At 36.1% G+C, this 25,108-nt stretch overlaps 1 protein-coding gene across 3 annotated transcripts in view; it reads right to left on the bottom strand.

Annotated features, from left to right (window-relative positions):
- The window catches only part of NAA16 (N(alpha)-acetyltransferase 16, NatA auxiliary subunit), a 61,692-nt gene that overhangs the window by 3,472 nt on the left and 33,112 nt on the right, over positions 1-25,108 (bottom strand). The window contains exons 10-18 of one of the 3 annotated variants that reach the window (XM_029961007.1): positions 8,008-8,080; positions 7,597-7,766; positions 7,077-7,229; positions 5,297-5,425; positions 4,547-4,760; positions 2,573-2,766; positions 1,744-1,852; positions 1,149-1,247; positions 428-571 (exon numbers count right to left, since the gene is read on the bottom strand). In XM_029961007.1, coding sequence (XP_029816867.1) covers positions 428-571; positions 1,149-1,247; positions 1,744-1,852; positions 2,573-2,766; positions 4,547-4,760; positions 5,297-5,425; positions 7,077-7,229; positions 7,597-7,766; positions 8,008-8,080 — 1,285 coding nt within the window. Of the gene's footprint in view, positions 1-427; positions 572-1,148; positions 1,248-1,743; positions 1,853-2,572; positions 2,767-4,546; positions 4,761-5,296; positions 5,426-7,076; positions 7,230-7,596; positions 7,767-8,007; positions 8,081-15,536; positions 15,709-25,108 lie in introns of those variants that run through there. The other 2 variants (XR_003915916.1, XM_029961008.1) reach the window with 2 other exon arrangements.

The following is a 25,108-nucleotide window of genomic DNA, read 5'->3' as shown; positions in this document are numbered from 1 at the left end:
GTGGAAGAATACATCTGTAAGAATCAGGAGCAATTGACTGCTCAGGTATCTGTATTTGGCTTCCCAAATCTGGAGTCTGCTTGCAGGAAAGCAGTGCAAGTATTTCTCTCAAAATGCCGTCCTGAAACATGGACCTTATAGAGGCCAATGAAAGTCTGTAGTAAGTTACCTAACCTTCCTTTAAGAGAGACTAACAATCCTCTGAAGCTAAGTTTTTCCAGTGATTCTGAACAGACCCTGGGTAACTTTTAGAAGCCAGGTGAATTCAGCACTACTTTAGGTGCCTGATAAAACTACACTTACAGTTTCGTAACTGTTAGAAATGCATTTTCTAAATAACCTTGCCTTAAGGGACTGCAGATAAAGATTCTGGATTTGTATCACTTAAATCATCTCCTTTTCAAGAGCATAAAAAAGTTAAACAAACCTGACAGCTGGTGCTGAATGGAGGTAGCATTGTGTTTGAGAAATTCTTCATTAAAACTCTCCAAGTTTTTATTAACAAAGATTTTCTGCATTTCTTGAGTTAGAACCTTACTCACAATTTCTGGGAGGTTACTCTGGTCAGATACTAGAAGGGGCAAGGTAAGAGGGAGAGAAGTAAAAAAAAAAAGTCACTTAGCTGTAGAAAACTGTGAAACCACAGACATCACTGCTAAAATACCTCGTTTTAAAATCTGCACAGAAACACAAATCTCAGATAAAAATATGTCAACATGAGCATTGCTAATACATTAATAAATAAAACATTCATAAAGGGTGCTCTGTCACTTAAGCTTTCTCTTACAAGTTCATAACACACTTTGTTTTGGTCAAAATCTCTCTCCTGTATCTGCCACTTATTCCTTAAAACTTAAAGAGCTTCCAGGATCTTTGGAACACTTACTCCTCCGTGAAATCTAACCAAAATGAGTTGTTAGGTCCACCTGGTGGATTAAGGGAGGAAGGAGTATAATATAATACATACACAGTACCCTAGGTAGCATAACCTGTGTTTTCTTTGGTGTTATCGTGGAAAAAACCCAATTTGTTTTTATTTTTCTTCTTATCAGTTTGTGTACAGAGTATACATTACAAACAATACATAATTATGTCCTTGTAGAATGTAACTTCCTGTATAATTACATATATACTTCCTACATACATACCAGCTTTAGAGAATTTAATCAAGCACTCATGTAGCCATGGGTTATTACTGTTGATAGCAAAAGCTCTTTTGACAGACTGTAACATTAACAGAAACTTTCCTGTGGGAAGGAGAAAAAACAAAACATTAAGAAACCAATATTAAGAATACAGAACTTTTTTTCTTTATATCAACTACTGTTTTCTTCAGTAAATCTAGTACAAATATTAGAAACCTCAAGGTCTGAGCAGAATTAGAAAGGAAATTTATTTTTCCCCATTCAAATCACTTAATAAAACAGAAGTGCCTGTTGCTTGAACTCTGGCAACACTGTTACTGTCCATTTGGCTTTGTTTTCCTCTGGATAATTAAACATCACACTGTAAATATCTTTCTACAGTATTTATTACTATATACTGCAACTTATTTTGCTCTTAGTTTTTTTTTGTTTAAGGGTGGCTAAATAAAAATCCTATTTCCCCTATTATTACTGGATATGATGCAAACCTCAGCTTTAGTCAGTTAAGTATTTATTCCAGATCATTTTAGGCTGCACTCAGGCTGCACTGAAGGATTAAAATTTTGCAAAGCAAAAATAAAATTAAGCAGTACTTTACCTTTTCTAAAGTATATTTCAAATGCTAATAAATGTGTTTCTATTTCATCTCCAATAAGATTCTTAAGTGGTATAAGGAACTTAATGGCTTCTTCTAATGGATTTTCTACCTGTTTTAATAAAAACACAGTGAAATTTAAAGCTTAAAATAAATGTCAAATAAAACCCACCATTGATAGTTTCTGTTATTCAGACCATTTAAATAATTACAGGCCAAAGGTGAACCGAAGCTAGCTTTCTGAATTAAACTGAACCACAACATTTTTATTTAAACAGCAAGATTTTAAAGTGTTTACTCATGATTTCATGTTAACAAAGACAGCATCGTTGCTAACTCTGGCACTGCTTGTGTAATTTAATCAGTGTTGTAATTTACATTCAGAAAATTAAATACAACTACCTTAGACAACAAGTTTGAAGTTATAAAGAAAGTAGTTTTGTGTTTAAAGAAATATTAGCTCGTCTTTTCAAATTTTGTAATCTGCAATAATTTCTGTTACTTTTTACTTTATTCACTGTCTGAAAATCAGATTTCTTCAGGCAAAACCCACTTTTCTGTTCAGTATCTATTTTAATGAAGGATGGCCTATTGTTTCAAAAAATCCCTGAAATTTAAGGAAAGTAATAATATTATTAACATAGACCTCGAATTTATTGAGGAAAAATACTACTTTTCTTTAGTAAATAGAGGTAGACTACAAAAAGGTATCTTTGCATAAAAAATGATTTTATTAAAACACATAGATTCTTTTAGGAGAACCTGATAGTAAACCTGTATCATAGGTTTTTTATGATAATCACATGAATTTAACATGAAAGACCATGCTAACCCTTTCCAGTTTTTCAGGAACTAGCTCTTCCCTGGGTCCACTAGTTTCCTCCTCCTCTTCATCTCGCTTTTTCTTTTGATTTTTTTGCTGTCGTTCTCTTTCTGCATGCTTTCTCTCTTCTTCAAGTTTTGCTTTCTTCTGTGCTCTTCTTTGCTTACTAAGCATTTTCTTCAATTCTTTGGCTGAGAGATTTTCTACAGATTAAGGTAATGTAATTTATGTTAACAGTATTTAATTAAAAATCTTTTTTCCCCTCAAACAACTCAGACATACCATTATGCTTCTCCCCATCTCAAAATGGCAAACTTTCACAGTGATTTCCACAAATACTAGCACTTCCCAGAGTATCACCACCACATTAGATCAACATTACTGCTGGATTACTATTTACAACCCAACATACCACTTGATCTTGCATATTTTCTGTTACATAGCTGTTATAGAAGCATCAATGATTTGAAAGGTCAGCTATGTATAACTGTTACATCTGTGACAGGTTTTAATTTAGGAAATGGGCAATGGTTTTCAAGGGTAATACTAAGCTCCAATATTGACTGTAACTCACCTTACTTCCAATGCCATCTAGAAACATCCAGATGGATTTACATTCCATCTTAAAACATGCTTGTTATTTTTCATTAAAGTGTCTGAACAATACAGAGACATGATAATTGCATTATTTTCTGCAAATGCCATGCGATAGCTAAATGGGAATGATAGGTTTAGCCAGAATAATACTGTAGTTTCCACTCTGTTTACTGTGGTGTTTCACCAAGAATAGAATTTGTGCTAACAATGTAGGAAGGCACAGAAAAATCGGCTCCTGAGGGACTAACACATTGTTTTTATGGCTATAGCACCCTGACCTCCCTGCTGGGGTCAGCCACCATGCAGAGACAGGGAAGCAAGTGTTCTTTTTACCCCATCCACACAGTGCCGTCTTTCCCCACAGACAAGCCACCTGAATCCCAGTGCACAACAGGTAAATGAACTAACATGACTTCTTAGACATTACCCACCCTTGTTTCTATGATATATTGCTGTCAAGATCCTCTGTCACACCCTAATCTTACATTACATACAGAAATAAATTAAAGTTGGAGAGAAAAAAGAGGCAAGTTCAACTTTTCAAAAGTGCTTCTTCTTATATTTACTTCATTATACATAATCGGGTATGGAAAAACTTGTCATTCACCTCTGAATTAAAGGTAAGATTGCATTTGCAGTATTAAGTGGAATTTTTGGTTTAGCTTCACTTTTTCCTGTATCAAATATTCTCCCCTTTACAAAGAGCTAAACATTAATTTCACTGTTTTAGTCAACAGCCACTGCAGTGCTGACAGTAGCTGCAATTCCACTATAGGAAAAGCAATATTTATCTTAAAGTAAAAAAACATCCAACTAATTTGTCATCGAATCCTTAAGTTTCCAAACCAACCCTACTGGCTTCCTAAGAAAGTCTGCTTTCCATTTAATGCTAGTTTTAAATAATTTTCTAAATGCACTAATATTGCTAATACACTTATCCATGTATTCTTTGGCCCTGAAGTTATGTGAAAAATGATAAAAGTTAATGCAGTGTTAACTAGAATTACCATGTAATAAATTAAATACATTTAATCACAATTAAATTCTTACAATTTAGATTTCTTTCCCACAAAATCTATTCATTGTTTCATAACTCATTGGTTTATAACATTTATCTAGTGGCTGAACTGAATCTGATTTTTCCTCTTAATAACCTTCTCAAGTATTCCAACTACAGCTGAGTTAATGCATGTACTAGTTTTATAAAGTGATGAGTAGAGAACAGAGAGAAGAAAGCTGCAGCATGTTATCTACAATCTCTTTTCAGTTATTGTGACAGAAAAGAGGAAAATCTTGCATTCTATTTACTCTGTAACACATAAATTATTGCAAGTAAAAGCTTATTAAGCTAAGTATACGTGTGAGCCTCCATTACAGTTTAGATACCTGAATTCACTTCTTGTTCTTTGCTTTCATTGGTAAGAGGATTATCATGGAGCTTCAAGTAGATTTCAATTGCTGATCGAGCAGCTTTGAAGTAGAAGGCATGTCTCCTGAGCACATCTTCTAGTCTCAAGAGGTCTACATAGGCACGAAGAGTCATCTTTCTCATGCAGTATGTGTGGAAGTCAAATTGATCATCTGTTATCTCAAAAAAATGCTTCAAGGAAAAAAAAAAAAGACACTCATATACTCATCCCTTGCTTAATATATTTTTTTTATTAGATAGAGGTGAATAAAGTTACAACTGATATTATTTACAGGCAATATTTAACAGACATAGAAACTTCTGTCCAAAAGAACCTATCAGGAGAGGAAAATCTCAGTTTGTTAACAAAAACTATAATATGATTGTTCAGACTTAGGTACTCTAAGAGCCAAGTGAAATGTGACTTCTGATTGAAAACACAATTGTTAGAAGACAGCATAAAGTTAATGTATGAATAGTTGTATAGTTAGGAGACATGGTATTATATTGAAACCTTTTCACTTCAAATAATAGTCTTTCATATAATGGCTAGAGATGACATCTGTTACAATAAATCATCAAGTATCAAGTTGTTTTTAGAAGTCAATATACTAGAAGCTTTGTACGCTTCTATAGCATATAAAATCATGTTGATTACATCAACAAATGTCTTCACTAGTTTATGAGAAATACTGAGGGAGCAATTGATGGTGTTTGCACCTACTTACCCTTTCTACTTCATGACATTTTTTCAAGGCATCACCATACTTCCCTAGCCTTTGATAAGCTGCAGCACATTCAGTCTGGAACCACATACACTGCATCTCATTAAGGTTTTCCATAGCAGAAGTTCCTTCCTGAAAGAAGTGTCATTGTCACTTTTTGCTCCTATAATTTACCAGCTGCTTCTTTCTACTATGGCTAGTTTCAGGCCATGAGTAGCAAACAATCAATCCTTCAACTACTTGGAATACAACAGAAAACAGACAAACACTCAGTGGCTGAGAATAATACTTGTGATATTCTATGCTCCCCAAGATAGAAAGGAATAGATTGAAATTATTAAAAAACCCCAATTATCTGAAGATTAGTGTCTCAATGGATTTTTAAGATTACCTCATGCTTGTATACACAGTCTTACTTTTACAATGTGATGGCAGAAAGAAGACTATTTAAAAAATTCCTGAAGTTCAGCAAACAATTTTAGCTGGTTTTTTCCCTGTCAGGCAAGTGGCATCCACCAGTCTAAAAACCTACCAATATATTTACTGCTTTATCATGTAGAATGAGTTTCTTGGAATTTGTTAGTCTAAATAAATGAAGTTAGATTTATACTTGATATTTTGACAAGAAAAAATCCTCAGATTGAGACTTCATAGTTTCAATGCTCTAGATGAGAATAAGTAAACTGAAAAAACATTCCACATATCATGAATACTAGCCACCAAGTTTACAGAACAGTCTTTATAGCAGAAAGAAGACCCAGTTCAACTCACAACATTTAATTACTTAGGATGAGATTTATCCTATCTTTCCAGATACCTATGATAAAGTTCTGTGTTTCTAACACTTCTGACAAGCATACACGATGAGTTGTCTTCATATTTAGTTACATAAGTGATATAGAAATCTGGTCTTCAGGAATCCAAATTTTGTTCAATGTCAAAAATACAGTTAATCCCATCTTTTAAGGACAGACCTTGTTTTAACAAAGTTTTGGTCAGTAATACTAGCTTAAAGGAATTAAATGTTCAAGTCTAAACTAATTTATGTTAATGCTAAATCATCCTGTGCAGTTAGTTCAGATGAGATAGTACTAACAGGAAACAGTAGGTTTTGCAAACAAGGTATCCATCAGATGCATTTCCAGGGATGTACTTAGAAGTATGGCAATAAAAGGTACTTCTGGACAACTACCTTTGAACAACCATTTTTTCCATATTTACTAGGTCTATACAGCTCAAGTATTGCATCCATCTCTGGGGCCCCCAGCATAAGAGGAACATGGGTCTATTACAGCAGATTCAGAGAAAGGCCATGAAAAATCAGAAGGCTGGAACACCTGTCCTGTGACAAAAAGCTAAGGGAGTTGGGGTTTGCCCTGGAGAAGAGCAGGTTCCAGGGAGACCTTACAGGAGCCTGCCAATATATAAAAGAGGTTCATAAGACAGACAGGAAGAGACTTTTCACCAGGGTCAGTAGTGACAGGACAAGGGAAGTTGGGGATGCCCTGTCTCTGGAAGTGTTCAAGACTGGGCTGGATGCAGCTTTGAGTAACCTGATTTAGTCAAAGATGTCCATACTCGTGGCAGTGGGGTTGGACTTTAAAAGGCCTTTTTCAATACAAACCATTCTATGATTCTATATAGTTCCTCACCACTAAATGTAAGAACATTATATTAAAAATGGACATTAATAAAAGAATTTTTTTATCTGGGTCAAAAAGTTATGAGTGAAAAATAAACCAGCAGAGAGCAAAACCTCTCTTAATTAAAGCAATATACTTGCCCTCGTGAATTTAGAGCACATCTCCTCTGCATCCTTCACCATATTTGCTCGCAGCATGTATTTAGCACATTTAGAATTGATAAATCTGTCTGCAGTATCCAAAGACTGTGCTTCATCCATCCATTTGGCAGCTTCTTTTATATTACCTACATGCTGTTAGGGAGAAATTAAATAGTTAACTTTCAGTATAAACCTACTATTGACCAACTCCTGAAATCTATAGCTACTGGGATTTCTCTGTCAGAAGTAACAAAAGCCAGTATTATTGTTCACTCCCCCCACTCCCAGAATTTTTTTCAGAATGATAAGTTTTTGTAAGTTGTGACTGGCTTTGCAAAACCCAAACAAAAGGGTTTTCATTCTCTTCTTGACAGAACAGTGCCAAAAAACAAACCCACATGAAAACTGATGCCCATAACCACTGCTAACTGAAACACAATCCACGCATTCACACCAGTTTGATGGGTTGATTTTTTTTTTCATAAACAAAGTACTCCACATGTCCAAATTCTCTTTTTACCTTGTAAATTTTTGCTTTTAAATAGAATAGTTCTATTAACGTTGGAGTGCTTGCAATTGCAGCATTAATGTAATCCAAGGCCAAAGAACACTGGCCAAGTTTGTCAAAGTGCTGTGCCAGGAAATACCGAACCCAAAGCAATGTTGTTGGGGGCTCTTTCTCTCCATTTTCTGCAACAAAACCAAAAAGGTTACAATAACTGGTAAGGCTGAAGACTGCTATTTGAAAAACAAACACAAAAAACAAAGCTTGGCAAATTCAGCAAATATTTCCTGTAATGAATTAATTTACTAAAACATATAACTACTTTTTTTTTTTGCAAAAAGTATCAGCACCTGAACAGTTCTTCATAGTTTCCATGAAAAGTATTAGTAATTACAGGGTAATTAATATAAGACCATAGAAACTTACCACATGTACTAAAAAGGTCGCAAGTTTTCAAAGAGGCTTCATAACCAGTAACAAGCTCCTGGATTGTAGAAACCTACATATAAAAAAATATGTGCTTAAGTTATGCTTTACTATCATTTTAACAGAAACTAACACATTGAAAAGAATACTTCAGCAAATTAGAGGAACTATATAAAAAACCCTACTTAATTTGATAAAAAATGGATGTGTCTTTACATAGTTTACTTCACTTTTTACAAGCTATCTTTGATCATTCGTTTTAACGGTGATGTGGCAGGAAAACAGGTTAATCTTAGGCAGTTTAAGCCAGAAAAGAATCAAGTACATTTGGTTAGTATCCTCTTGAACAAAAATTCCTAAGTACAACTTAATTTATGCTATTAATTTTGAAGCATTGAAACTCACCCAGTTAAAGAAAGCTGATTTGAAAAAGATTGCATGAACTTCCCACGGCAGCAAAAAACCAGCAGAGACTTCTGTGGTTTTCTGGCAGGTTGATGTGTACTATTAACGATTTTTGTTTTGTTTGAAAGGTATTGTTGCCTAGAACATGGACTGCATCTTTTGACATAAAAATCTATATACTGATTGATTTAAGGCTAATGCTTTCTGAAATCAGACCTTGCCAACAATATGGTTTCTCAAAATCCACCCATTCATTTTTGAGCTCACACTATACAAGTCTGACATTTACAGTAAATACAAATGTTAGTACCTCTGCATTTCATGACAATTAACTATTCCAATACCAGGTCCATTGCTCAAAATGCCACTTAGTACTTCTAAATATTTTATGAAATGCTCAACCTGTTTTGTAGCTACATTCTAAACATGCCTGCCATATGCAGCAAGTAACCAACCAGCCTCATAAGAACAATACTAAAGAAAGAAATATGATCTATGTATATATACTTAAAACGCATAAGGGACTTAAAAACTGATCCCAAAGCACCACACATTTTGTCATCAGTAAATCAAACATCTCTGAATCAAATGAGTACTTAACTGAAAAATCAACTCCTAAAGATGCAAAACTTCCAGTTTAATACCAGACAAATATGTCTCAAAGCTGAATAAATCAATCCCTTGGTTTTCATCTCAAAATAAATTGAATTTTGACAGTATTTCCCTTCACTGCCTCTGAAAGTAGTGGTGCTGAACAAAGCTTTCTGGCTTCCCAAGCAAGAACAGTATTCTTTATTCAAGAAAATGGGATTTAGTTGAGTTTGTGACACCACTCTTCCAGCACAGCAGAAGAAGCATCCACTAGACTTGTTAAGCACCCTTATGTCTGTCCCAGAAATTGAGAAATAGCTGTGCTTTTCAGAGTATCTAGAAACCCTTTTCAAATGGTCTTGCTGCAGAGTACCCACAGGGAACTGCTGTTCTGTAGCTTCAAAAGAGTCATCATCTAGAAAAAATGGGATACCTAAAGACTTAATGACAAATTAAGCCTTTCAGTTGCACCATTGGCAAAATACTTTCCTCGTGCCAGAAAACCATGTTGACATTAACAACCAAATCAGGAGTGTCTTTCAAAGACAAAGAAATATCCAGTACACACCCTGAAGCAATACTCTAAATGTCTCATGGGAATACAGAAGCAACAATAAAAGCATTTCATAAGAGTACTATGTGAATACTTGGAGCCTTTGCTACAATGAGATGTTATCTAAAAGAGTGATAAGAAGGTGCTCATAACGTGTAGAAGCAGTATCACTGGACCCTGAAAAAAATACTTATGAACTTAGTTTCAAGTAAATTGAGACTGAAAAACAACACAGTTGCTAGATCAGAGTTCTGCAGAAGGTCTTTGGTGACAATTTTGAACAGGGTTTGCAGCTGGTCTGTGGTACACAGTTAATAACACCAAAACGAGCTTTTCTTGAGTTGTTTCCATTGTCAGTCCACTTCCAAGACAGTGGTAATCAATTCACACATGCACACAAAGCCAGCCAACAGAGCTGAAAGTTGAACCCACAAAACAATGAAGAGGCCCACTAGAAAAAGTTGGTTCCTTGTTTTTCTTTTGATTCTATGCTGTCCACACTATTTTAAACAAAAGCTTCCCCAGCAACAGCTTAGCACTAGAAAAAGCTCTGATGCAACAACAGCACAAATAAGAACATCTCCCTTTGCTCACAGAGATACCTTCACAGCCTCCCTGTTGTCACTCGATTACTTGTGATGAATGAGACAGACATACAGCTTGGCAAGGAACTTGCAGTCTCTTTTTGAAAAGGGTGTCTAGAGAGACTGTGGTGGAGGATCATGGGTTCAGACCCCATTAAGCTCTGCCCACATGGTAAATTTGCAACCTGAAGTCCCCATCTCTACAAATGCAGGCACTTAGGTGTGAAATTTCAGGCCTGCAAAAATATTTAGAAATGGTAGCAGAAGTAAACTTCTGATAATCCACTATATCCACCATGGACCCATCACATGATTAACAGTATTTCAATCCAGGGCATATTAACCATACCTTTCTGGATGGAAATACTGATGGGAAGGAAGTTTCAAATAAAGAAACTGCCAACAGACTCAAAAAGAAAAAAGCTCATAAATTCAATTAACCACATGGCAGGAAAAAGGGCAGGGGCAAAAGAGCAGCTACACATTAGAAGTATTTTACTACGGCCTAATGAAGACAAGACGCAACTTCATCTACAGCCAAGAGGTGATTGGCATGAATTGAGATGTGCTTTTTATTCAGGCAAAGAACAAAGCACGCCAAACACACGAGCCAGCTGGCACAGTTGCACTGCACAAAAGGTCCAAGTTCAGGCTCTTCCAATGTATCCACACAGGAAGGTGTTTATGGGCAGCCACCTAGAAAGTTGCATTTCAGTATGTAAGTTCACAACATCTATGAGCTTACACAGTTCAGAGAAGAACCAAAAAATTTCTGCAGCAAGGCTCACACTGGTTGATTTTGACTGTTTTAAAGCAACATTCCTCCACTATTTAAAATATGTCCCATCTACCCACTTTGAAACTTCAGATTTATCAGTATAAAAAGGAAAAGCTGTAGGGTACGCAAGTGACTGAATACTTCTATTTTTAGTCATGTCACTTACTTGGAACAACTTTTTAGTTTCACTTGAAAAGTTTCTGCTCCACAACCTTTTATATAGCTGATACAGATTGCCCTCACCCAATGAGGTATGAACCACAGAACAAGCTTACAGAATGTTCAAATAAAGTACTCCAATTTTGAAAGCCTATTCAGCCGCTTACAGAGAACTTCCATGGCTTACACTTTAGTATATGGCTAACATTTGAATGCAATAAAAATCACAGTCAATTTTACCACCTCACGCCATGAAAATAAAAACGGAAAACTATAAAAAGCAGCCTTTTACTAAACACAAATCACATTAAATTTCTTATCCACCTTTTGACATATGTCCAGTACACAGCTTTACTATTTTGTGTAACCCCCAATGAAAGTGTTGCTTTAGAACTATCAGCAATTCAGACGTAGGTGCACCTCTGTTTTTAAATTTACTGAACTGAGCCATTAATCCTCACTCCTGCTTCCCTAAGAAAACCATTGTTAAATGTGTGCATATGCTCATACATACACAGGGAAACAAAAATCTTTACCTGCACTAAAACACACATCTAAAGGTAAGTTTCACAGCCATGTTAAATTCATCTAAAACAGAGTCAACGGCCCAAAAAAAGTGAAATCAGTGAGTTTTCATTCAGATCTGTTCCTCAATTGAGCTTGTTAAGCAGCTGCTCAGAATCTTGCACCCTGTTTTGGTGAAAACCTAGGTATTCTACAGTCAGGTTCAAGTACCTGTAGAAACACCTTTCTAGTCAGCTTGTAACTGGCCATCTTAACCCAGATAGGAGAAAAATGTTATTATTCTTCTATAAAGCATCATGGTTAGTCACCAACTTCAGCATTTCTCAGTGTGTGGTAGCTAAGAAGACATTTATCCTCAGGAATTTCACCAGAGAGCTACCAGCTTATAAGGACTGGCCAGCCACAAAGCACTAACTCTGCAGCACCATCTTTAAAACTGTTACTGTCCCTTGCTGCCAGCACTAACAATAGCTAATCCTGAAATAAAACAAGTGATACTTTTTCTAGTATCAACAGCACAAGTGAACACACAGGCTATTTGAAATACTAAACTCCAGAAGAAAAAGCTTCCTCCATTTATATTAGTCTAATTTGTTATTTGTCATTTGAAAAGTAACTTGTAATACAGTATTCTGTACACTTGCTCTGCTAAAGCAGCACTCCCTTAAAAATAATGCTATGTACCAGCATAACCAATCAGAAAGTTTATAGTAGCAGTAGTATTTGATAAACATTGCAATTGTTTTGTAATTTTGACTAAACCATGCAACATTTCTAGTCATATGTGACTGCATTAACCAGTTTTTGTTTCCAGCTTATACACTGGAAACATATTTTTGTCCCATATGTAACAGGCTTTGCACTTCCAAGTTATTCTTAGAGAAGAGAACTCTCAGCTAGGGGAAAGCTGCTTGGCACACCGGCTGTGTAGACAGCAGAGCACTCAACCAGAATGGCAAACGAGTCACAAGAACATTGTTCATTACAGAACTTACTGCCGCTATGAAGAGGTCTAGTATGGTTATGTTTATACATTGAAAGTACAACTGCACAACCTCATCTGGAGCCCAGCAACAGTATTAGAAGATCTCATGTTAAGCACAACAAACTAAGTACAATGATTATAAATACAAGAGCCAGACATGAATTTTAAGTGCTTCAAATGCAACAATTTGAATATTAAAACGAATTCTTAAAAGATATTGTAAAATCAATACTCCAAATATCTTTATCAACAAACTGTTACGACATCTACTTGGGATGGAAAAACATAGGATTGATTCAGCCAGACTTGAAAATGGGGTCTTCTCTTTGTTAGGAACTTCGAATTCCTCTAATCTTTTTCATGAAAGGTAGCATCTTTCCATTCAGAAAATAACAAAAGTATGACTAAAGTAGTTAAATAATTTTTCAAATTCAACTACACATCTAGCTGTTATCAATATAATAGTTTAACTTCCCTCAAAAACTTATGGAAACTTCAATGAAAATGTATATTGGCTATAGGTGCAGCAATAGTAAAGCTACAGAACAAAGTAGGAACATGAGTGTTCAGCTGTATCATATTAAGTAATGTGACTATGAGGATCATATGTCATTTCTACACAGGCCTTTTTTTTTTTAAGAGAAAGTTAACACAGATTAGCAGTTTACAAAACTGGCAATGAGAAGTTACACAATTTAGAAAATGCCTGTGCAGGCCTCTAGAGTTCAGTAGTACCAGCAACACCACAGTCAGAACAGACTTACTGTCCCAGGAAAACTCTCCCAATAGTGGTCAAGCTGTAAAATGTACAACACAAAGTTAAAACACAAGCCTAGGGACTGCATGAAAGACTATTAAAAGTTGGTTATTTAAATTTCTTTTCTGATTTTACACTTGGAAACACTCATCTTTTACTGCATTTTCAAATTAAGCTATAGAAATTTAACATGTCAGTCTACAACTGAAGCCAGTATGTACTTTAGAGAAGCCTACTCATTTATGCGCTATTTCCAACTACACAAAGAGCTCAAAAAAAAAGCGCATTGCTTAAATGTATTAGACATCTTTCATCTAGGAACTAGTCCAAAAGGATAAACAGACTATAACTGGGATATTGTATTTCCCCAGAAATACTGTTAGAGACATGATGGAGCCTTATGAAACAGACTCCCACAGGCAGTCATAAATTGCAAAGTTGTGCTAGGAAAGCACTTCATATGGAAGACTGAGGATCTGATGTTTACCCATTTTTTTTAATGCACTGCACCCCACTCCAGATGAACCTGCACTTAATAATGAACTGCAAATATCTGGTAAATTATAAAAACTGACACTTTCTTGATATGAGTGTAGTACAGAAGAAAAACAATACTAAAATTTAGAGATAACTAGCTAGCTCAGACTTAGTGTTTCAACAGCAGTCCTGTGTCTGAGTTACACCAAAGCCAAGAGGTTGTAAGGTACAAATGAAGGAGCCATTCTCAAGCAATTACAGACACCAAGCAACACAATATAAAGCATTGTTATACATTTTTTCCTGAAGAGCACTTGTCCCATTTAACATACACCCAAGAGTGAATGAAATAGGAAAGAAATGGTATACTGTTCTATGGAAGCACTGAACACCAATAAAGATTTTTTCATTTTCATTTGCCTTAAAATATGTAGGACCAGATTTTCTAATATGCTGAGCATTTGGTATCAGCTGAAGTCAGTGAATGTTTCTGAAGATAAACATTCCTGAAACTATAAATCCTAGGCTATATGATCAGTGTTTGGAGAATTCAGCCTTGACATCTTACTGGTTGTTTCAAATGTGTCAAATGGACAACACATCCCCTTTTTATCGTATTGTGTCAAGACTAGTAACTTGTGAAATGTGTCATAAGCCACAGCATATGAGAAAACTGCCAAACAAAAAATTTGCATTATATCACAGTATGTAAACATTCAGAAAAATACTGTTAATTTTAGAGCATCTGACTTTCCAGTTAGTTTTGTTATTACTAATGATCCAGTCATAAAACTGTTGACAAAATGAATTAAGATAGCAATAGTAAAACGAGTTTGTGCTGAAAGTTTTAAGACTCATAAGAAAACAAATTCAGAGCAAACCAATACTCTGTCACTGTGGTCATCACACAACTAATTTAATGATTTTTTTTCTGAGAGTTTTTGGAGAAGTTTGGGGACTGCACTAAAAAAAGCAAATCATTCCACATGAGCAGAACATCAGTAGGAGCAACTATGAGCAGAGATATTGAGAGCATTTCTTCTGGGTCTTCAATCTAACTGTTACTTAGAGCAGTTAATCTCAACATTGACTATGCAGACTAAAAAAGTTGTCTTGATAAAGTAGTTTGTAAGTCAGCTGGCTACATCTGTCAGCTCTTGGCTTACAAGTTACCTCACAGACCCAAACTGTCAGCCATCAATATGTTTTACACTACCCATTCTCACTGCAGAGTGGAAGGATCCTATCCTTGCCGTACCTACAACAAAAGTTCTCATCCTTCTCCTTCCTTCACTTATTTTAAAACTTCCTTACTCCTCCTTATGATCCACTTGTATAGTAGAAATGCTATCTTTTGCTATGAACACACCAGTTGTTAACCAGATCCTGAGAAAGTCCACTTCCCAGATTTCCCCTACCAGAATTTTAACTCAAAGACACAACTTTCTAGCACTTGCACTGAGGGAGTCAGTATGAACAAAAGGCTGTCCTTGGTTACTCTTACAGAGCTATTTCTCGTTAAAATGCCAGAAGATTTTTAGCAGAACTAATGTTTTTCACTTCCTTATGTAATCCACCAATAATTTGCAGAGGACATCTAACTTGAAAAAACAGTGGCAATTTGCTTTATATTCCTTTAGCTTTCCACATCAAGGAAGAAATATGCCTTCTTTCCAGAAAGGGTTAAAGAAATATCTTCACTGAAGACAGCCTACCTTCCTGTGTGGACAGTCCTACACCTTTTTTTGAGACTGTTGTTTCTGATGTTTCTTCCAGCCAGACATTTTCTCTCATCCAGTACTTCCTCACAGTCTCCACAATTTTAGATACTCAGAAAAAGGGCACATGTGCACTAATGTCGAGCTTCAATGGAATCAACCAATGCACCTGCAACACAATCGACGTAAACCTTGATGTTTACTAATTGAAGATCTTCACTCTTTGGACTTTTTATCTCATGGATAGAGACACCAGCACACAGAAGGAACCAAAGAGTATTTTTGAACACTGTTCAACTACAAAAAGAGTTTTCTGGGGAGGAGGTGGGGGTAGAATTCCAAGATCCTCCTCTTGTGAGGAACATTAGCACATAAGGCTGTTCACAGTTATTTCTAATACACCTGGACAGTAGCTTATAGAATGTGAAAATTACTATATCCCATGTAATTGCTTATACTTGGTTATTAGCTTCCAGAACAAACATTCTGCTATGTGACACAGTTACATTCACTCTGAACAAAGACTTTGTATAAACAACAAAACTCATAATAATGCAATGGCACTTCTAAACACTAGCTGTTGCTTCCCAAATATGCAAAAAAGCCTACAGCTTCGTCCTGACATAATGAGTGTTATACCAACTGTGTGAATTTCATTGAAGCAGAAAGATATCAATAGAAAAAATGTAACTTAAATAGCCAAGTACACTTGCTATTTAGAAACTGAAAGAAGTCTGATAAAAAGATTTAATAAGCCTCCATCTTATATTAGGCTTTTTAAATTAAAGGTGTGGCATAACAGAAAATTCAAGGAGAATGGCTATACTTTGCTGATACCCATATTTTACCAACCTACTTCAGATAAAGTACTAAGCAAAGTATAAAACTATGAAACCACTTGTAGCACAAAAGAAGAGCCCAGCAGCTCAATAGTAAGTCCTTTTCCCTGTATAGACTAAGACACCCATATCACAGTACTCCATGTACACACAGACTACATTGTGTTGAGACATTTTCCTTGTAAATGCTCCGTGTTTCTTGGCAGGTAAATAAAACCATATATAAGTCACATTTCAAAACTTTTCATTAACATAATAGTACTTGAAGTGGTTATTCCAAAAGTCTCCACAAATCATGAAAATGAAACTGTTCATACTATTTCAAAAGTATCAACCCTAAGTAAAAAAATCCACTACATTTCTGTTTTTCAAAACCGTGTTTTGTTTAGATAACATTTTGAAGTTGTAGAGGAGAGCAGGTTAATAAAAACCTCAAACCACAACCACAAGTTTCCTTATGTAGGATGAATTTTTTTATTATAACCTCTCCTGCTATCCTCCCGTATATCTCATTTGCTTAGAATTAATTCATTTTAGTTACTCACCTACAATTCTTACTACTTAGTCTTTGGTTTAAAGTCACAAAGACAACAAATTCACTTTAAAATGCAAGTTACCTCCAAGTATGCTTATGAATTGATGATGCAAAACTTTAGTATTTTATGGCAAGATCAGGAATACCAAGTGAATAAATATCCAAAGGCAATACAAGAACAATGTGTTTTAAATGTTAAGTGAAAGAAACTATTTTTTTCAGAAATAACTACAGTTCTTCAAAACACATTATCATCATTGGCCTCACTACAAACAAGCACTTCCTGTAGCATGTGAGGTTTTTTTGAATCATGTCTGTGGATTTTCCAAATGAGGACAGCCCATATTTTTACTTTCCCATGTTCAATCCAACCATCTTTTCAAGCTTGTCATTGCAGAAATGGTTGGTTGAGCAGCTCCACTTTTAACTAAATAGTACAACATATTAAGAAAAAAGTTGAGCACATATTTATAGCTGTACAGATTCAGAAACTGGTGCTCAAACCCCTGTAGCACTGTTCTTTCAGCAAAAATGGCAACTGAAAGACAGGGTGGAATGGACAACTGGGAACATGAAGTACTCTGTCCACAATTCAAGGCTCTTGGATAATCCATTCTGAGTTGCATGACAGACTCACAAATCAGTTCCATGAGTAACATCATCTGTTGGAGTCCTACAAATTCGGTGCCTGTTATCCTCACCTTCAACACACACAGTATATAAAGATCAAGAACTCTTCCAGCATGGAATTTCTATATATTAAGACTTCAAGACGAGGATGGGATCATGGGACTTGTGTTGTCACCTCCATAATGCAAGCTATTTTTGGGTAGAAGGCCATCTTCTCTTTAAACATATGCCATTGCAGTTGTCACTGTAGATTACAGTAAGACAACAGGTACCAGGAATAGTGAATATAAGTAACAGTCATTAAAAATTGAAGTACTGATTTCCAAAACACAGCACCTCACTTGTATCCTGGCATATGGCATCTGTCAAGCATCAGAAAACTGCACCACTGAGCACCTCTCAACAGCTCTGCATTTACACAGCACAGCACACTGACCCCACCACAGTGTCACACCAGTAGTTCCTGCTGTATAATGTTACAAACGCCACCAGATTTGCTAGAACAAACCGTCTTCATCAGCAGGCAAGGTGAACGCAAGGTGAACATGAGCTATCTGACTCAAGAAATAATCTGGATGGTATTACAACTTTACTAGAATTTTATCAGTCCTCCACTCTTCCTTCACCAACTACAAGAGGGCAAACTCTACTTCAGTGAGCATCTACATCAACAGCCAGGCCAAATGATTGCTGATTTCTAAGTTGGAAGCTTTAAGCAGCTCTTTCTCTTTAATTGAGACTACGAGCAGATGATCACTGACAAAACACCAAATGCACAACATTGTCTATTAGAATTTGCACTGTGAAACTTAGCAGAAATAAAGACAGATGCCATATGTGCCACTTTGAGAGCTCCAAAATCAAGACTGACAGATGAAGGACTGTACAGAAACAATTACTAGATCCCTTCATATCTGTAGATCACAACCTCAGCCTAACCCTGTTTCACTCCTGAACAACCAACCTGCTCTTTTGGCAAGTGCCTACCCTGAAGTAGTAAGGCTTTTGACACTGTCAAAATTATGTACTTCCAACAGGTTGTCTGTGTTACCACAGACAGTGTTAAAAGCCTTGCTGAAGTCAACATACACAATATCAACTGCTCTCCAACCAACATACAAGTGCTGAGATAGTAATTTTGTCATACAAGGCTACAAAGTTCGTCAGGCATGAATTCCCCTTCACAAATACATCGTGCCTACTCCCAGCCACACTTTCCGGGTTTCCACAATTACTTGCTTCATCAGCTTCACAAGGATTGAGATGAAGCTGACTGACCCATAGCTTCTCAGATCCTCCTTTTTGTACTTCTTGAAAATAAGAGTAATGTTTGCTTTCCTCCAGTCCTGAAGAAACCTCATCCATCATAATAAAATTTCAAAGACTGACTGCAATGACACTGTCCAGCTCCAGCAGCAGTTGGAGATGCACCCCATTCAGGTCCAATAAGCATGTGCACACCCAATCTGTTTAGCAGTTCTATAACCTGATCATTCACTGCTGAGATTGTATGCATTTAAGAAAGCAATGGAAGTGACACCCACATACCCTCAAAAATCACAGAAGTGGTGTACATTCTCTATTGCCTTGATATACTCAACTTGCTACTTGATCAGCAGCTCCTAGAAGACCTGAAGAAGAGTTACCACAAGTGTTGAGCTTGAAATGAGAATCTCATTAGGAAAGATGACAAAAAGAATTATCACAAAAGGTGCTTTGCATTTCTCTGGATTCTGCCCCATGAACAAGTCTGTAGTTGTGTTTTGGTTTGTTTTTTTTGTTTAGCATAACAGCAAAAGTTGTCCATGAAGTCATTGGCAACTAGTATCTTCTGCTTTTCCTTGACACGTACAGGAATCCACTCTTAGGTATGTATAAGAATAAACACAAGTATCATCAAGACAGGGCTAAGGGCAACAACCAGGCATCAGTTAACCATCCACCGCCATTTTGTTGCACATAGTCTAATACAAAATACGTGCAGATGGCGTACTTGACTCTCCTGTTCTAAGAAGTGCCCTATCAGAGAAGCAAACCATACCCAGAAGATCAAAACAAAATATCACCATATCCAATGTTTGCCTTGGCGCTAGCAGATGTGAGAAGATGCAGGTTGAGAAAGCACAAGAAACCTAAGTACCTGCTTGGGACATGTCTTCCTCTCAGGTGTAAGGATTTAAAAGAGCACAGCTGCCTGTCTCAAACACTGTCAAGGCCACAGAAGGAACCTGCTATAAGACAAGCCACCACAGCAGGAACTTAAGATAAGTATAGAAGGGAAGAATTTGCAACAGGAAGGTGCTAGTTCCGGGTCTGATCAAGGTAAGATCTGGTTAGCACATTCTAGTTAACACATCTGGACAAAAATTCCCACACAAACAGGGAATGAACTTATAGTTTTGCAGAGTAGTAGGACATTCAGAGTTGCTTCAGGATATCTTAAACAATAGCCAAAAGCAAGAATGCATTTCAAGAGGAATTGTACAAACAGGCAAAGGCTGGTACTTGAAAAGGTGACCGAATTCATAGCCAAGGTACACATGTTTACTGTGGAATCTCTGTAATAATTCTGTATTCTAAAGCTATTTTAAAATCAGATATGCTTGAGGAATAGAACCCAAGTGGCTGGTGTCTGTTTTAATACATGCAACAACATGCAATAAATTATAAAAACACTTTGAGTCTATACTCATATTTTCCCTACTTAATTTCTTCCTTCAGTTTAGAAGCCATACACTAATGCAGGTGACTAATTAAAATTTGATTAACAGATTAATTAAAGCATGTTCTTATGAGGACTGAATTTTCTATTTTTGACAGAAAACAGCAAATTGTTTCTGAATAACAGGTAGCAACCACTTAAAAAACACCAAAAAAAATTAAGAATATTCCTCTCTATTATGTGTAATTTAGTAAAATCATGCTTCATAATATACTAATAAAATTTTCAACTCAATCCAACACGCACAGCTACAGTGCCAACTTATGCAGGAAAGTGTGTGAACTTGATTTTGAAGAGATATCTGTTTTTGCCTTTTGTTTGTGATTGTTTTGCAAAGGCTATTTTGCTGCATTTGTTCCATATGAGAAGAGTTCATATAAGTGACATTTAAGAGTCTGCAAGCTGTTAGAACAACCCTGAAGTCAGCTGACTGACACACAAAGTGAAACACACTGTCCTTACAAGACACTACAAAGATCAGTTGAGAAAAATTAATATCAAGCTCAGAACTGAAGTTCCTTAACACTAGTAACCTGTAGGGAAAGGTCTCAGCTCTTGTCCAGATCACCCATTTCCCTTCCTTTCTCCAAACCCAACAGGTAAGTAGAACCTTGTACAGTGCTTTTTACATTTGTGAGCTTTGCCTTTTATGTAACCACACTCCCTTTACCCTACTTCATTATGACCAAGAGTTTTCACATTTAAAAAGCCTCAGACTGCCATATAAGGAATAGAAGGAAAGCATAACCAATTTCTTCACAACATGCAGTGGTTACTTCAAGAGATATATGAAACAAACATAGAATGATGAACATTATTCTTCACCATCAAGCATTTTTTGAAAATAAAAACAAAGTCATTAAGACAGTGTTTCATCAAATGATTTCTCTAATGTTTTGTAGATAAAAAGTGATCTATGACTATCAGTGATGTGCCACTGAACACAGTCTACATGATATTATAAACTTGCTTTGAATGAGACACTGAAAAAACACTGTAAGACTCAGTCTGACACCCTCCAATCCTCTATCACCCTCCAATTGACCTTGTCTTCAATTGGGAAGACATAGAATCTGGCTGTGTACCAAGGCAGCAAGTTAGGAAGTGATTAGTGCATGCCTTTGGTATCTGGAAAAAGGCAGCACACTAACAATTATCACTTGAGAAATAACTTGAACTCTTTACATAACTTATCCTTACTCACCCATATAACCTGTAGAAAAGCAGTTACCAATACTATAAAAAACGTAAACAGACATCACCTCATGTCATCCTTTGTCCGACATTTCATCCTGCAACCTGATGCCTCTCACTTCTTATTTCAATATTAATTTTATGCTACAGAATGGTATAGATGTGCAACCAGGATACTGAACAGCTGGCATGATTTTTTTAAATGATACAGTATTTTTACAATCAAAAGCTCTATCCACAGCACAATACACTGAGTAAGGTAAAATGGCAGTACAGTTTCTAGGCAAAAGACAACTGGTAGCTCCACTTCTTCAGTCTAAACTACTTATGTCTCCTCCAGTCTAAATGGCTTGACAAAGAGGAAAAGAATTAAAAACCAAACTAGTTCACATGCTACTTATCACATTAGCATAACAGTGCAAAACCTGACGAATCACAAGCTCCTTTGAAGAACTTTGAAGGATTAAACCATGTATTGGTTAGATCCCTTCTAAAACTAGGGAGAAAAACATTAGCCATATCATTGATTTGCAAGCAGTAATGGACCAGAAAGTCTCAAACTGGATCTTGTTGCAGAAGCATGTGCAGCAATTTACAGTAAAGCAAGTTTAACACTTTCTCCCCATCAGCTTCCAGTTCTTTTAAAGTCTCCTTTAACACAATTATCAGTGGATTAAGAACTTCCTCTTAGAAGGTAACAGTACTGCTGAGAATGATGAAACATCCAGCTAACCTGCTTTTCCCAGTTTTCACAGTAGCATCTGTTACTTTCTCAAGCATCCAAGTTTCACGCAGTTACCAGATCTTGATTCCTTTTCAACCTAGTTGTGCAGTCAAATATAAACCTCTGTGCATCACAAACTGAACACAAGGCCAACATGTATATTTTTTTTCTGCTCCAGAATTACACATACACTGCATAATGCAATATGAGGTATATTTTATTTAACTCATTATAGTTATTATTAAGGAATGTTGTACCTCAAAACAAGTCTTAGAGAATGCCAAAAAGCAACAAAACTATATGTAATCTTGATTGAACAGATTTCAGATCCTCATGCCTTTGTCTGCTCAAAGAAAGTTTCTTCCAGCAAAAACCTTAAGATTACTTTTTTCCATGAAACAAACAACTTTACATTTCCCATTTATGGCACCCTTCCATGACTTCACCCAAGTGATCTTAAACAGTTCTACTTAAACTGTAAAGAAAGATTAAAAAAACCTTTCCTCCTTAACCAAAGTAAGGCATATTCTTCAATGAAGAGATGAAAAATAAGTTGTACTCCACATCCTTCACCACACCAATATTGGTACAAGTATGTAAAAAAATTCCAGTTCAGTAGCTGAAAAAGTAACATCCCTTCCACCCAGTTAGCACTGCAGTGATTTGACTTTTTGGTGGGGCATTCAGTACTTCTTTCTAGAAAGAACTGGGAAAGCTTCCTCAATATTAGTTTCATAGGTATGAAATACTCTTAAAATGGATACTTCGTGAAGAAGTATAAGCAGTTCCAAACATACCCTAGTGAAACATGGAACACACAGCAGGCACCTACAGGTTCAGGCATCTGTATGTGTATAACCACATTACAGGTGCCTGTGCTCCCTCTACAATTAAAACACATCTATCAGTCCTACCTCGCATAGCTAAAAGGAGCCTTGGGAACATCTACTGAGACTGAGTAGGAAACCACCTATGGTGGTGAACTGAAGAGTACTCTACAGCCTCTGACTTAAATTCCCAGGCCTGAATCTGGAACTTAATGTTACTCCTTGACTATTAAAACATATTCCAGAGAATCTGGGAGAAAAATCACCGAAGTTTCTGAAACATGAACACACCTGCCTAAAATAACTCACCTACTCCCCCAAAAACCAGAACCAATAAAACAGAGATAAAGGTAACTACTTCAGCCATTCTTTTATTGGATGACAATCATGCTAAATTTTTCACTTTGCCAAAAGTTACGCCTAACGTACAAGGATTATACTTTTTTGGTTTAATCGAATACACTGAAAATTATTACCCAAGGGCAGGGACGTACAGAAGGACAACATACTCTATGATAAACTATGCAAAGATAATATCCTATAGGTTTTTTTCTTTTCCTAGAAATGTTCAAACAACAAAAAGACTACCTGTCTTCAGGGCCCTTTAGACACAGCTTACTGATCTTCAGTGAAGTCTCAGATAAGATTTCAAAAAAATAAACAAGAAATTCAGACAAATACCCGGCAATTCTTGTTTCCCTAAAACAACTTAATCTAACAAACATGTAAAAATAGCACCAGAGAAGGATTGTGTCAAACAATTCTCAAAAGAAAAATGAGTGTAGTCAAAAAAAAAAAAAGTTGATGTTTGGCCTACTTGTAAATTAAAAATTAGTCCAGTGTATTCTTGGTGGATTACTTGTTCGTTGAGCAATTTACCTTTCAAACTCCTTATTTGTTTAAAGGATCTTTGATCAAGTCAATGCTAACATACTAGAACACAAACACTGACGACTGATCATCATAAAACACAACTGAAATTTTAACTCCTTTAACAGACAAAAATTAAAAAAAAAATCAGAATTTTTCCCACCTTGTTTTCTGATGTTACTTCCACAACTTCAGCAAATCTGGTTTAGATGTTTATTACAACAATGTCTGTACTGGAAGACAAAGCATAACTTCCAATCTATAACATTGATATTTGGAGTCTTTCTAAGCAGTGTTAAGTACTGAAGAGTTTCTAAAACCTTCCTGAATAGTCTTCATATTGACCTGGGCAAGTCCTAAAGCTTTGCAGCTCTGTGTACCTGAAGCCAGACTCCACCCAAAACTAATGTTAGTAGATTACAACCTGTTTTTAAATGAAAGTATGCCAGCAATTTTATTTTAAACATTTAGTATGAAGTACAAACTTACAGCAATTAGATAATAAACAAGGTTTTCCTGAACACATCTGACCAACATTTGCCTTCAATATAACCAACCTTTTTTCCTTGCCCTCCTGAAAGATCATGGACCTCTACGAACTTCTAGAAAAAAAAAAAGGAACTTTCTAGGCTTAAATATCAACTCTTTCATAAAGTCCTCACTCATATCTATGCCACTTCAAAATGCAACTGCAGTTGACAACACCAAATTGCACCTGCTTCCTAAGACATACACGGCGAACTGTTTATTCCCAACTGGTATAGAACTCAGAAATTTGCTACGTATTTTCTGGTAGGCACAACATGATCCTGACTACAATCATCTTTATTTTCAGTCAAAATACACCTGTAATTTATGTGAGAAGCTAAAACTATGCTCCAACTTAGACAAATTAGATACTGAAGGTTAACGTTTTCCTGAAAGGTGTAGCACACGTTAGTTTGTCACAATTTTCTGCCACCAACCCCTAAATTTTAGCAGTTCTAAAATCAACTGTCAGGGACTAAAAGTAAGGTTTCTCTAAGTTTCAAAAGGTTCTTATGTTACATTATAATTATCTGCAAACCCAACCAAGTGAAGTGTAAAAGACAATCTGTGTTGGTAACAGAAGAATGTAAAATATAATAAAAATGCTTTTGCAGAAGCTAGCAGCACAAACAAATCCAAGCATATTTGGAAATGGTGAAGGTCCTGATTTTAATTACTTTTTAGGATGAAGCTGGCAGTT

Source organism: Manacus vitellinus, unplaced genomic scaffold, assembly GCF_001715985.3.
Source record: "Manacus vitellinus isolate BGI_N305 unplaced genomic scaffold, ASM171598v3 scaffold_2_pilon, whole genome shotgun sequence".
Lineage (NCBI taxonomy): Eukaryota > Metazoa > Chordata > Aves > Passeriformes > Pipridae > Manacus > Manacus vitellinus.
This window is presented reverse-complemented; position numbering and strand designations above follow the sequence as displayed.